Below are 15,275 nucleotides of genomic sequence, written 5' to 3'. Positions count from 1 at the left end.
CTCTTTTCCCTTTTTCTTTCCCCCAACTTAAAAACAGTGAGCTTTGCTTCAGCTTGTTTATAAAGAAATATCAGTGCATGTCATGCTGCAAAAATAACGGAGTTTTACAGAGTATGTAAGAAAAAAGAAAAAACAACTATTCTGGGTGAGACTAAGCATCATTCTGGAGTAGCATCCCATCTCAGAGTGGTCAGTTATCAACACTCATGGAAAGAGCACAAGAAAAAGGCACGTACGAAGTGATCTCTCCCAGTCTGCAGTAAATGCAGCATTGGCTTACCTGGGACAGGGACAGTTCACCCATTCTGGAGCACTTTCCAAAGGGGAGGCTCCCTTTCCCGTGAAGGTGGTCACGTTTGGCAACACCACAGGCAAGTCTTCATAAGGTACGGGGACAGTGCCACATGTCTGGCAGTGAATGACAGGAATAGGTGTTCCCCAGTACCGCTGTCGAGATATTAACCAGTCTCTTAATTTGTCACTCGTTAGGTCTCCACCTATTCTTTTATTTTTGGCTTGCTGGGTAATAGCTTTTAAAGCCTCCTGACGAGTCATGCCTGTGATCTGATTAAATAAAAAAAGAGAGAAGAAGAAAGAAAAATGTGTATTTGCCATCAGCAAAAATGCAAGAACAGACAAAAAAGTCACAAATGCAATTTCTGAGAGTCAAAGTTTATGAGCCTCGTATTAATTTTCCCCTTCCCACTGCTTAACATCCTTCAATCCAAGAGACTATTCACATACCAGTTGCTTGATTCATTTAAACCCTCTTACTCAAAGGGTAATTTTCTGGATGGGCTGAACAGAACAAGGCTGAGAAAGAGCACTGCAGATCCCTTCAGCCTTGATTGGCAGATATTTGCATTTACTGCTGATGTTTTAATCAACTGCTCTATGCTGAAACTTCCAGAATATCATCAACACAAGGTAGAGACTGAGGAAATATGGACGGTAAACCAGCTTCCCTTCTCCTGCGTGCATTTGAGGTTTTTCTATTCTTGCTTTCACACACATCTTAACTACTTGGACCCTACCTGCCATGCAACAGAATATGAGCTTTTTGTCTGCTATGAAATGCATTTTTTTCAAGAGCTAGAACACAATATCGATTTTATTTAAATATAATATTCTATGTCACTTCAAGCAGATGCTATCATAAATGTTTATATCACATTTCAGTAAATATGTGGAAAAAGGACTAATACGATAATATTTATCTTAAAAATTTATTGAGATGATGAAATAAGAATCAACTTTTAATATGAGTTTAATGATTAAGTTTCCATTATAAAACTCAGATCAATACTGTACCTTCCTCTCATGTGCAAAAGGAAAAAACTCATTTTATTGCTACAGAAGAGCCAACATATTTCATCATTAAATCATTCCTAGAAATTTGGAAGCATAAGCCCAGTTTGATTTTAAAAAAAAAAATAAATCCCTTTAATCTCAGAAAGTATTTGGCACTCTCGAGAGAACAGATTTAGTTTGCATTGTTATCGTAAGTTGGAAAGAACTCCATACTTGTATACCCACCTCCCCAGAATTAATGACTTTCTCCAAACCATTTGGCAATCTCTCAATGACTTCAGTAAAAGAAATGCCCAGATCCTTTGCTACTGCAGCATCTTCTGCACTTGTACTAGGTATTCCTAGAGGAGGAGACAAAATATCTCAGGGACTGACTAACATGGCTATCAGTCATCAGTTTCAAGATAAAATATTTTATTTCTATGATACCCTCATTATAACGACTTATATTTGCCCAAAGGAGCTTAAAAATTTAAGAACAATAAAAATGGTTTCATGTTCTCTAAGCAGTGAAATTCAAGCAGCAATAATTGCAAACACATTTTCTTGATTTCTCTGTAATCCAAATGTTCATCAATGTCCTACCTCAGAAAATGCAGAAAATTAGATGGTTCAAAAAAAGTCTAAAAGTAAAGCTATAAAATTTGGATAAAAATTTCAATTACATTATATTACCTAGATATAATATATTTTAATAATAAGGATTTAAATTCTATTTGCTGATACGAGAAAGAAATACTAAACAATTGAAATAGTCCTCTAATTTCAACACTGAATTTAATATCTAATTTTATAGTTTATTGAAATGTACCACATCACAACAGTCTCTAACATTACTACCCCTTTAACTTATTATTAGGAACGCCACGATTTGTTTATAATCTCAGGAGAGCAACTCAAATTACATCATTTTCTATTCAGAATATAGCTACTGAGAGCACTTCCTACTGCTGTTTAAATCAGTCATAGAAGTCATAGTATTTAAGGCCCCTGGTGTTTTCTTTCCCTTTGCATCTTATTATTTGGGTCACTCATACATCTTTAATACAAGTTCCTCTCCTAAGTCACGTAGACTTCTTTTTATTATAGCAATTTACTAGCAACATAGCAGGACACATTATTTTAAAATATTTCTTATTCATATTGAGAGATGATGACATCTTCCCTCTGATTTTGCTGCATGTATTTTGAAAGATACGTTGTTCTGTGTTGGAAAACTGCCTTCCAGGGTGAGTTAAGAGATTTTTTTAACTTTGTTATCAGATGTATTCTGAAATAACACTGAGATACTAATGGATTTATTATTTCCACAGGGAGATACATCTTCCTAAGTATTTTTTCCTTTCAGTCATAATTTATTTAATATTTTGAGCAATCTTGCACAACTGCCTCTTTAAAAGGCAATGAAAGTTATTTCAACAAGCCAATGCTAACATCAGGTTGGTGAAAACTACAGACAAAACCACTCAAAATATTCTTCAGCACATGAAATTATTAACATGCAAACTACTTTACTCAAAACGAGTTTTACAACTGTGTTTGCTCAAGCAATTAAATGTGTGCTATGGTAAATACATGAACTCTGTCAATATATGGAAGTTTGGAAGCAGTGAACTGAAGAAAACCAAGCAAAACTCTCCTGGGGCAAATAACTCTCTAACTAGCAAAATAAGGAATTGCTATTTTATCTTTCCAGCAGATGTATGCTCTTGCCATTTCAAGGCCCTGCTACAGAATAATGTATGGATCTTAATTTGTCAGAGAGCCCTGCAGCCTGCAACAGGTGGCTTCACAAATGCTCCACACATGGAAAAAAGCGGGCCTCATTTTTTGGTCTTCTTTCTTTTGCAAAGATGATGCTATTAATGTACATTCACAAAGCTCAGCAGCTGGCATCCAAGACTTCCTGGGAAGACCTGAGCTGTTTCCAACAGACATAAGGCCTAAGTACGTGTCAGTGAGCAAGTTGGAGGCTTTTAAAGAAAAATAAGATTAGGTATCTCAGTTATTTGGCTGCTCCTGCACGAGGGAAGTTTCTGGTTCTTGAAACCAGATTCATTCCTAAAGAGTAAGACGAAGGCATATGTAAGGTGTACAGTCCAAGTGGATCATTTCCATCAGCCTGGTGACACTCTTTCAAGACATTTTTGCACAGTTGGCTGGTTTTATTCTGTCCAGTTGTTGTGCAGGAGTAGCTAACATTTGGCAGTGATGTAGAAAAGAAAAGTAGCAGCTCCAGGGCAGGAAAGAAGTATCAGCAACAGGGAAACAACAAATGGGAGTTTAAGGGATAAGGATGCAGTGGAAAGGGGGTAGAAGAGATAAAGAACTGTTTCCCATTATGACTGGCAAACAACATTGTCTACTGCTTGCTGCTGAGGTGAGACCACAGCAAAGCACAACAGTAAAAAGAGAGTGTGGTGGGTGCTATTGATGAAGACACACTTTGCAGATTTAAATGGACATCGCTTTTAAAAGTCAGTACAATTTATAGTCTTACAGTCGCATCATTTAACCATATGAACTTAGCTGCCTAAGTTGAGGGGCTATGCTCCCTGTGCAGGAAAGGAGTAAGAGAGGCTGCTTCATCGATGACTTTGAGAAGCCCATGCCAGGCAACTCAGAGTATCCTCTACCAACACCCTTCCCCTTCCCTTTATGAAGCCTCAATCCTAACTTAGGTGCCTAAATTATGGAAATGCTTCCTTTGGAGATAAAGGGTCTAAGATAACTGTCAAACAGAAATTCTGAATTATTTCACTGAACTCAACGCAAACACTATGAGATAAAAGTCAAACCTGGAAGCTGTGTACATTTACTGTCTGAAAAACTTCTCTATAAGGATGCACATAATTTAAACATAAGACAAAGAAAGCTAAACGTTTGGGTTGTTTGCAGAATGTTTATGTCAAACAATGGTACAGTTCTGTTTTGATTAAGGATGGTGAGAGGCAGCCAAATACACACACGCTGTAGGTAATCAATCTTCTTAAGATATGCAGATCCTCAAATTTAGCTCATTAAATGTACTAATTTTATAATATTTCCATTAAAATTTATCATCCTGTAAATCTCTTCCCCAGACAGATCCCACATAGTTACTTTTCCCTTCCTTCTTCACTAATGAAGAACAGTAACAAAGAACAGAGTTCCAAAGGCCAGAAGAGAATTTCTGTGTTCTAAGATTTACCACAACAGTATCTGGTGCTCCAACACAGCAGTTGAAAACTCTACTACTTCACACATTAAATGTTACATACCTATTTTAGTAGTGAGAAAATTCTCAAAATTGTTTTTTGCTGAAATGACTACAGGAATCTCCTGATTGGTAAGCAAATTCACAGCTGTCACTGAAGTAAGGGAGTCTGAAAACAAATGTAATGATCACAGTAAGTAAAATACACTAAGAACATTATCTACTATTGAAACTCAGTTTATCTTAAATATACATGAAGTTTAATTTAGAATTTTGTATAATAAAGCAAATTAAAAGCCACATTTCTAAAATGTTCAGACATTAAAACCTTCAGCAAGTCTAGCTGATAAATGTTCATGATAAGAAAACATTCTTATAACAAACATCTGAATAAAAACAGAGTAAGATTTGAACCATAATGAAAACAAAAAACCAAACAAAAACAGTGAGTCCTTGACTAGTATTCGTGTGCTCCAAAGTTGTTATAAATTGGGTCTAAAAAGCCCTAAGTGATATACTAGCAGACATTATAAACTTAAGCACAAAAAATACAGTTATTCTGATGAAACTGAAGGGGAGTATATGTAGTACACTTACAACTTGCTTTCTTACTGAAGAGCTACAAAGCAAGAGAAATATTGGCCAGTGTAAAACAGAGATCTAAATAACCAATTGATTTCCAAACAGAATATTCATATTAGAGATGAGGAAGCCAGTGTCCACAGGAAAGGGGAGAGAGGAGAGAACCAAGGATGATAAATTGAAACTGATCTACAATGTGCAGCTTTGTGGCTCGGCAAGAAGAAAATCAAACCTGAATACTCTGAGTTCTGAGTATTCAAACCCCACATCTCAATTTGGACCTGTTTCCAGCTTTTTCAGTGCCTTTAAGTTGATGATAATTAACATAATTAAATAATTAAAATAAATAATATATAGACTACTAAAAGCTTCATTTCAACTGCCTTCATAGCTAAGCTGAGGAAAGTTTCAGTCTTGTATTACTATGCATAAAATCTGCTTGAAATAAAATAACAGCATTTTACAGAATAGGGTATCTATATCTCATCAGTCTTGTTAATACAAATAATATAATTATGTATTTCTGATTACTGCTTTTTCAAATTTCAGGTCTCTGAGACACTCATATTCTAGATAAAATTTCTCACGTTCTAACCACTGCACATAGTTTTCCTCCTCTCTTTCAAAAAATGTATAAAAGGAATCATTTCACTCTTTAAAACAACTAAGCAAAAAGCCTTGTGAACAGGATGTTGAGTGGGTAGGACAGTCTGCTTTTAAAAATAATTTCTCTCTTCCATCCAGCAATAATTTTGATTTTATGCTGGAACCCGAAATAATAACTCCAGTTTATGAAGGCACTCTTTCTTTTGCTCATTTGCTCACATTATTACTATAATAGCTGTAAAGAGACAATATTAAAGTTAGAAATGTAAAAGAATGCATGCATAGTATTATAATGAGATAATGAACAATATAAGGGTCAAATCTTTATCTCAGATACCTCATACCAACAAAACTAGAAGACTTATCAGATTGTAAATTAATACAAATTTTGCTAACTGTAAAGGTATTAGAACTTCAAGCTACTCTGCCATACAATGTCTTTTTTTCCTCTCCTATAAAACTCAAAAACATACCCTCCTAATTATTTAAATGAGAATACAGTGAAGAAAGGGAGTCACAAGACTATTTCTGCTGAAAAAAAAAAAGTAAAATTTCAATGTTACTGCTGAATGTTTAAAAAATATATTGGTTATTGTGAAAATATGGTCTATCCAAGGTCACCAAAAATTTCATTTTACTTAAATGCCATTGTTGGCCCTTCATATGTACCACGGCTGAAATGCAAATCTGAAAGTCCATGTAGAAATTATTCTCCTTTATCTTCTCTTCTTTAGAAAATACTCCTCTGTGCCTTTGAAATTCTCAAGAAACAGTAAGAAATATCAGCCAGTTGCAACTGAAGAATGCAGATAAGTATATTTACAAACAGCAGAACTATGCAGTAATAGCATAGTTATGATTCTGGAATTGTGTCCACTTTAAAGCCTCTTTTTCAGGGAATTATGGCTGTCATTATTCCAGATAAGAGTTTCTTGACTTAGCTCAAACAAAATGCGAAGTATATTGTCAACAGACACACACAAAAAGCTTTTCAACTATTTTCACATAAAAATAATATTAAAAATATATTGTTGTCTTTATTAAAAACAAGTTTTGCACCTGTGTGGTTTGGTTTAATGTGCAAGGGCCAAAGATACGGGCATGTACATGGATGTGCATTTTTGGGGTTAGTGCTTTCATTTAGCTGAACTGTGAGAATGGCAAATATGTTTCTTATTAAAAATTCTCCAAACTTTGCTCAGCTCTGAGACAAGGTCCCCACATACTCAACACATTCAGGCTCCATTTTTGCTGCTAGCAAGAAAACTTTTCTAAAGCTATAGAAGTGAAGCACTCAAAAATAAGGCAGGTTCTGTGCAATCATCACAATTTCCCACAAGATTCCTGCTTCATTGCTGTTGACATCAGATATTATATAGACATGAAGCCTCATCTTTACCAGTGAGGACAAAAATAACTATTGAACACCAGCCGGAAGTAGAAAAAAGAAATAATCAGTAGAAATTGTATTTAGTCTTGTAATTTTCAGGTTTTCCAAACAACGAGAAAATAGTAGATGCTAAATACAGGCAGAATTGGTGGTAGGAGCCCTCAAGAAACCAGTTAATACCAATTAAAGAATTACCACTTATTTGTATCCTCTGTACAAATCACAATCTGCCATAGGGATACTCTGATTTTTGTATTAACTAAGGATCTGCACAGCAGAGGATTATTTTGCTATCTATCAATGATCCACTTTGCTATGTATTAGTGATCTATCGCCCTCTTCATAATCCCTGTGACAAGGGAAGATCATCGCTGGTGCACGAGTTGGTTCTGCTGTCTTTGTGCTAACAACAAAACACCATTTGGCCGTGAGATTTTTCCAATGGGCCGACACAGTCAGAGTTGGACTATTCACTTCTGGTACACTAAGAAACAAGAATCTGTTCCATTGCTTTTATATGCTATGAAGTGTCACAGCCATTATAAAAGTAAGAATTCTAACATAGCTGCTCTTACCACATCTGAAGCCAGGACAGGCTGATGTGTTCCTGTTTGACATGTACAAAGAATCAAAAGACCTGTTCCCTCTCAACAGGAACAGCTCCTGCTCAGCTTGACACGTATTCTCTGAAGATCATTCTCTAAAATTGTTACCCTTTCAGAACACAATGCAGTATGAGAAAAATATCACCTTTCCCTGGGATGAACTCCCTCTGAAAGACTTCCTTGAGACTGCTATTCCCATGCAGCAGGCTGTGACTTGGTAAGATGTATATATGGGAAGCTCCATAAACGGCTTCAGGGGTATAGGTGTAAGCTGCCAGCTTCTCTCCTGTTACTTGACCATTAACCTGAAAAAGAGCAGAAAATATCCCCGATTATTTTTTTTTCTCCATTCGAAGCGCAGTGGTTTTACATTCCCCTTCATTTTTATGGAAATAACAAATCTGTGTAGAAAATACACAGTTCCGAATAACAAAGCCTGATGCATTCCCACTATTGGGACATTTCACATTCAAATATTTTCAAAATTTACTTTGAGACCTTGACAAAGTTGCTTTACAGTCTTGCCTCGGTTTATCTAAATATATATTAAAAATTTTATTATAAAATAATATGTAATATTACATTGTGCTACTGAGTTATATTCAATCCCTAGTTCAGTAAACTGGAACTCTTCTATTCCCTTTTAACGTGCATTCCCTGTTTCCAAGAAACAGAAATGAGATGTTACCTCTGAAATCTAAAGGGAATTCAAAATTTTTCTCAGCTACCAGGTTTTCTACTACACTTCTCTGATGAAGTCAATGCTGCAACTTATGTACAGAAATAAATGAATAAAAGGTGGCACAACACTAAAACAACTCGATATAACATATGGGTAATAAACCCAGGAGACTGCTTAAGAATTACCACCTGGCACTATTAACAGGCTTTAAACTTTAAGTCAATTAACTGTGAAGTATATGGGGGTCTTAGAAGGAGTTTTTTTCTGCAACCATTGATAAAAATAACTTTTAAAAGGCATCTTCTACCAGTGTGCAGTTCGGAGGCATTAAGAAAGTTTAAGCTGTCGCAAATTTGAGTTTTCCCCAACATTCAGTATTTTAAAATAAGAAGTCACTTTTTAAATATTAGACCAGAGTAAATGAGCACAATAAAGCTCTGAAGCACAAGGACTGAAATTCCACCATGGTCTCTGAAAATCTCTTCTGTCACTATCATATTCAAGAAGCCTTTTGCATCTCTTGAGAAAAATGAGAAAATCTGAAGTACTTCTGTAGATAATTGCAATTTTCTTAAGGTTTCTCTTTCCCTCCTATCTTTTCTATCTATCCAGACTTCTCTGTAGGTCGATTGCTAACTACAATAATCATTTGGTTTTCATTATTTTAAATATTGTGTGTAGTAAATGAAATAATGGACACACATAAATAAAGTGGCTTGCCTGAGGTCTGACAGAGAAGGGGCTGTGCAGAGAGGAGCTAAAGCCCAGCTAGATCCTGGCTCACTTGTGCAGTGTCACTTGATACTGCTCTTCACCCTGCTCTCTTAAATGTCCTAAATTTCAAGAATGCTTACTAGCTGGCATGTACTTTGGCACAAATTTGGGCCAAATTGCATTCAGTGTTGCACTTGAACACATGAACCCTTTCTCAAGTATGACAAATAGGGTTCTTTAGGAATCTGTGCTGTTCTGGGCATGAATGTGCCCAACCTTTTAAATCTGAAAATCCGTTCCCATTATGCACTTCAAGGGTTGTGTTTAGCCCAACCAAGACAGCTGCATTGAAATTTCTGACTTACCTTTAGCAAGAAGTCAAAAGAGCATCCAACACAGTCACCAATCCAATTTGCTTGCATTTCTTTTATACCATACCACTCGGGGAGATCGGACAAAGCATCAAACATAGCCTGATGCAATAAAAGAAAGAATTAGGACATTCAATTTTTGTAAGCATACAAACTAAGACTATGGGTTTAATTATAACTAACAGCAAAATGATAAGTTTTTAAATGAATTTTTATACTGCTGCTGCCTCAAATTCATCTCTTTCAGAAGAGAATTAACATGGTGCAAGCCAGAGGTATGATGTCTCCAACAGAGAGCCTGTTATTAAAAGAAGAGGCCTTCCTTTTGTATGGACTAAGCCTTAAACGTAGAACAAAACCCCTAGATGAATACAGACACAGAAAATATTTCCTATATGTGTAAACTGCAGGAAGTGTAAGTGACCCAATGAGTCGAACAAGATTACAAATACATAGGAGATGTTCTTGCAGATGTGAAGACTACTTTGGATTAGTTGTTCTAGACAATATCCTGGAGATGGCAGCCAGACAAAGGACATTTACATATCCAAAAATTTTCAAGCTCTGACTTAAAATGGCAAAACAGAGTTTCCAGCTGCTTACCTATTTTTCATATTACATATTGGTATTTTACGAAACACAACAGTCTGTAATACTGAATGGGATCTTTAGCTGATATCTTGTACATAAAAACCCCGAAACAACAACCAACAAATCATAATAATAAGGGTTCATATTAAATCCAAAATATAGATAATAATATAATAATACTTTATGCAGCAGAGAAGAAATAAAGGGTTGACTCCTCCATTAGCCATCATGTCCAGTAGTCAACCTGTAACTTCTATGTATCCATATATTTAAGTGCTTTCTGATGTGTCGCATGGAAGCATAACAGACTATTCCAAGTCAACTTATATTTGCTTACACAATTTGAACAGTATGTTTCTAATAAAATAAATCTATAAAAAACTAAAGGAGATGATGTACAAAGGGATCAATAACTCAAAGCTCATCTCATTTCCACTTCATAATACTTCACGTTTTGGTTATGAATACTCTATGACTGTCCAAACTCTTTACTTTGGCAGAAGTATAGCCAGAGGCATGAGTCACTCGGACTCAGATATGCTGAACAATTACAATTAGAATCTGAGAATAAGGCAACATGTTGAATAATTTTTCCTTCAGCTGTGACTTCCAAAATCAAATGTGCAAGCTCTTTACTATCTCATTAATTGCTAACAACATTCAAGGATGGACAGTAGCTATTATGTGCTGCTCAAATTAAAAAGTGGGTAATTAGATAATTAGTGAATATACAACTACTTATTTTTCAACTCTTGAGTTTTAACTACGTTCTTAAATATTTTCAAAGTGAGAGGTATAAAAGATAACAGAAGGATTACTTTCTAGTTACTGCTCTGATGTATATCTATCATTCAAAATACAGCAAAGGCCATGTCTTTCATAAATCATATTACATTACCACTTGGGATTATTATTGCTTTCTACATCTTTTAGAATCAGATTATTTTTTTGTAATTTATAAATAAAAGAATGGTGAGGTTTTGGAAGGCTTTAAATCATACTGTAACTTTAATCAGTTTTAGCTCACAATTGCAAGTATACTATATCACAGAGAATTCCCAGTTCTCATTATTCTCACTAATTTTAGTGTTCTAGAGACTAGTGAGCTTTATCTGCAATGAATAGTCCATGTACATATACACGTACCAATGAATAATGAATAACTGGAGAGATATAGATACATACATAATACTTGGAGACATGCTTTCTAAAAATTTCATGCGTTTTGGAAAGAATGAAATTGTGCCAATACACACAGAACTGGCTGGACACATTAGCAGATTTTTCTAAATCCTCCTGCTTGGATATCCATCCTGTTCTACATCACATTTTTCTGGCAGAAGCAGCTAAATGTGCATGTGCTCTGCTGAAATTGTACAGTCTGTAATTGCCTGCCAGCAAAACTTCCTAGATGATTTTTCACTGCAGGAATATATACAACAAGATTCTTAACACCAGTGTGATAATGATTTTAACTCTAGTTAGTTGGCCTTATTAGGAGCTATAGGCTACAGTCTGACCGAGCCAAATTATTCTCTTAATAATGCCATTGCTTCATGCAGCTAAATACAGTAACAGCCAACTTAGCGTCACCTAAACAAAGATAATAAAACTCACTCTGCCAGATGACACAGCCTAGCAGAGTTTGCAAACCCAAACCCTTCACATCTTAATATGCACAAGAACAGTGTTAAGGCATGTTAAAAAACCCAAACAAACAAAAGCCAACAAGTAAAAACAAACAAACTACCATCACCACAAAAAAAAAAAAAAAAAAAACCCAAAAAATTTCAGTATGGAATTATGATTCTCTGTTCTTCGTACTTAACACACTTTTGCTTTCTTGGCAAGGCTACAAAGGGCAAGTGAAGTAGAAAACAAACAACATGTAAACTACAGAAACTTTACATAGTGTTATAGAGGCAAAAATATACATTATGTATACTGCTAGCATGTTAAGAGTGTTTTTGTATAGTAAATTAACTTAGGATACTCACTAACAGGAAAGTAGAAAAACACATTAATTATTACACACACAAATGCACTTGAACATTCAAAATTCATCTGTGCAAATTAGGAAGTTTTAAAAAAATGCTTAAGAGAAATCCTTTTAAAAGACCTACTATTTGAAAAGTTAAATAGTATCTCCATTCATTTTGCTTCCATGTTCTTTTTTAAAATCACTGCCATGTTTGATAAAACATCCTCTGAATCATTAAAGTAGTCATATGAATTTTGCTCCAATTATTATTTTGCAATTACTGTTATGATTCCTGAAACAAAAATCCTGACCCTTAAAGGTATGTACATAACTTCTAGTCATTGGTGCCACAAGTTTGTTAACCAGGGAACACAGAAAAGATAATCAACAAGAAGATTCCCAGCATACAAGCTAATAAACAAAAGTAAAACCATGCTGGATTCTGCAAGAGACAAAGAACAACAGCAGTGTTACAATCTAGTAAGCAGTGAGTGATAATCTCATAGTGAGGAACTTGGAAACATTAGATAGCAGAGTCTTTCTACTTTCATTTTTCACAGCTCAGGAAGAGACAAGAAAACTTCAAATGCAAATGTCTAATTACAGGAGAAATTACTCCCATCTTAATTAAACACAAGTCAAGGTAAAGCATAAGTATGCTTTGCCAGTCTTTGAGATCTAAAGACAGACAGACTCAGGAAAAAACTAAACAAATCAAAGCTATATTTAGGGATGAGAATTACTTCAAGACTTTTACATCTTTTAGGAAAGTCTGATATAAGTGCTGGAGAAGCTGAAGATTCAAGATAAACTAATGTTTCACTGCTTTACTCTTTCAGAATACCTAGAAAATTCTGTCATAGACAGAAGGTGAAACTCAACCAGCTGAGCTGATCAGATAGTCACAAAATCAAGATGAGTTTGGTGAAAATTCACCACAGACAATGATGACCAAGTCTGAAACTAGAAGTAAAGCAAGTGGAAAACTCATCTCACATATCCAGGTGTTTAGTCTGTTCAAGATTCATATAGAAACATAACTTCAGTTCAGTAACCTTCAGACAGAAAAAGGTCCATCTAATCAAAGAAGAGAAGTGCTTTATAATTTACCAAGAGTATCTCAACTCCAAAAGTCTCCCTGCTTGTAGTTCAAAGAGGGAGGATTCTGCAAAGCACCTAAAAAATTCACACTCTCACTTTGGGAACTAAAATTTTTAGTATGATCAATGCCTGCCACTAATTTCATACTTAGTGAGAGTGTTTCAACTCTTCTATGACAGTAAATGAAATGAAGTGAAAAATCTAAATATAAGCTATAAAGCCAAATGTTTACTTTTATTTTCAATCAAGACACTTTAATGAAGTTTGACGAATTTGTACCATGACAAGAAGACTGAAATAAAAAGGTCAGCAAAAGGCTTCATTTCAAAAGCATTCAATTCATTAGCAAAATAAAATTGTCTTCTACTAAATTAACATACAATTTAAAAGCTTTGCTTCTGAGGAAGAATCAAATAAATATTCAAGATCTGTTTGGATTCAAATTAAATTCTTCACTTCATTTGATCAAGCTCCCAAAAAAGTAACCAAATATAAACTAATGATTGTACAAAAATAATTTAATACAACTTAATATATTAATTAAAGTACAGGAAGTTAAAGTTACGGTGCCCACTGTTTTATTTTGCACTCTTCTGCACAGTTCCAACTGTGATTATGCAGTACAGCTTCTGATGGTATTTAATCTCTTCTTGTTCGTTGGGTTTTGTTTGTTCTTTTGTTTGTGACCTATCCTAGGTCACTGTTGACTCTTATTTCCCACGTGTCAAGTGTACTGAAAACGTATGTTAAAAAGGAGCAATAGCATGGATACTGTGTATATGTCAAATTCTTTCTCTTACATGTCTGAACTGTCAGCAGTTTTCCCCTTTCTTTACCCTATAATTATATGGTCAAACACAAACCTCTGGTTTGATTACATAGAACAGGGGCAAAGAAATGATTCCTCAAAAGCAAAATGTAAAGCCAGTGCTCTTCTCCAGATTTGCGCTCCAGAGCTGTTCACATTGTTTTCAGTTGCCTAAGAGAAGATATTCCCTTTCCAACATAATGAAGCCTATCTTTGGGATAAACAAGCAATTGATTTCATAAATATAAAAGCTCTTTAAAACATTTGTTATCACTTATATTAATAGTAGTACTGAGCATTCACTGTCCTGATTAATCTTATACCAACAGGAACTTCAATGTATATTGCTGTAGCATCAAATGAGATGCTGCATTTAAACTAAGGTGAAAAGATCAGCCTGGTCTGAATACCCACAAACAATTTTCTGTCTTGCCACGGTGATATTTCTTTATTAATGAAGCATTAAGCAAGCTATGGAGTGCTCTTGGTCCCTGTCCAGGAGAAAGCTCTCAGCCTGACTTGAGAGGAAAAGTTTCAAAGTGAGGTTTATAAGGCCCATTCTGTTGGAAGAAGACAACTGTGGGCAAGAGCCCAAGTGTAGGAAGTGAAAAAATCACACATAAAGCATGAAAAACAAAAGTGACATAATTTCTATTTGCCTCAATGACGAGGCATTACCTTATGTTATGAAATCCAAAATATTGTCAAGATTCTTAACATCCTAAAATGCAGTACTTCGGTTTCGTTACCATTCTGATTAATATCTCAGGAATAGAAAATGAAAAGAAAACAAGCAGAACACGATTATGTGAAATAATTCCAAAACTATTCAGACCAGACAAAGGGGCTGTCAGATGCAGTGCAAACCCAGAGAAAAGCTGTAGAAGAACTAGTAGATCATTTGCTGTTTTCTCTTCAGAGTCAGCACCGTACTAAACATCTCAGTTCCTGCACCCCATGGAATAGGAGAAGAATTTGTCCCTAAATATCTGTACAAAAAAACCCTACAAACAAACAAAAAACCACAACAAACTAAGAAAAAGTACTACTTATCTGTATGGCAACTGTAAATTAGAGTGGTAGAATTTTCTAGGCCCTGTCACTTTCCTTAGTATTTAAATTAAGCATACATATGCTATCTTATTGCTGTGCAAAAAAGGGAGATGATTTAAGTAAAAACTTGAAGTTTCAAATTTGCTTCTACTTTATGTGGTTCAAATAAAGATTATTTTCTGGTTATTTAGGTCGTTTTTGAAAAGTAAAATATGAAAAGATGTTGTATAAAATTAATTTAGGAAAAACATGGACTATGCAAAGACTAACCTTACAGATTCTGG

General features: G+C 35.0%; 1 protein-coding gene across 2 annotated transcripts in view; it reads right to left on the bottom strand.

The window, feature by feature from the left end:
* The window catches only part of LARS2 (leucyl-tRNA synthetase 2, mitochondrial), an 84,973-nt gene that overhangs the window by 33,525 nt on the left and 36,173 nt on the right, over nucleotides 1-15,275 (bottom strand). For both annotated transcript variants that reach the window (XM_080339801.1, XM_080339802.1), the window contains 5 exons: nucleotides 9,452-9,559; nucleotides 7,836-7,995; nucleotides 4,572-4,676; nucleotides 1,537-1,652; nucleotides 281-564 (listed from right to left, as the gene is read on the bottom strand). In XM_080339801.1, the coding sequence (XP_080195927.1) occupies nucleotides 281-564; nucleotides 1,537-1,652; nucleotides 4,572-4,676; nucleotides 7,836-7,995; nucleotides 9,452-9,559 (773 nt within the window). The remainder of the gene's footprint in view (nucleotides 1-280; nucleotides 565-1,536; nucleotides 1,653-4,571; nucleotides 4,677-7,835; nucleotides 7,996-9,451; nucleotides 9,560-15,275) is intronic.

Source organism: Nesoenas mayeri (assembly GCF_963082525.1).
Source record: "Nesoenas mayeri genome assembly, chromosome: 2".
Taxonomy (NCBI): domain Eukaryota; kingdom Metazoa; phylum Chordata; class Aves; order Columbiformes; family Columbidae; genus Nesoenas; species Nesoenas mayeri.
This window is presented reverse-complemented; position numbering and strand designations above follow the sequence as displayed.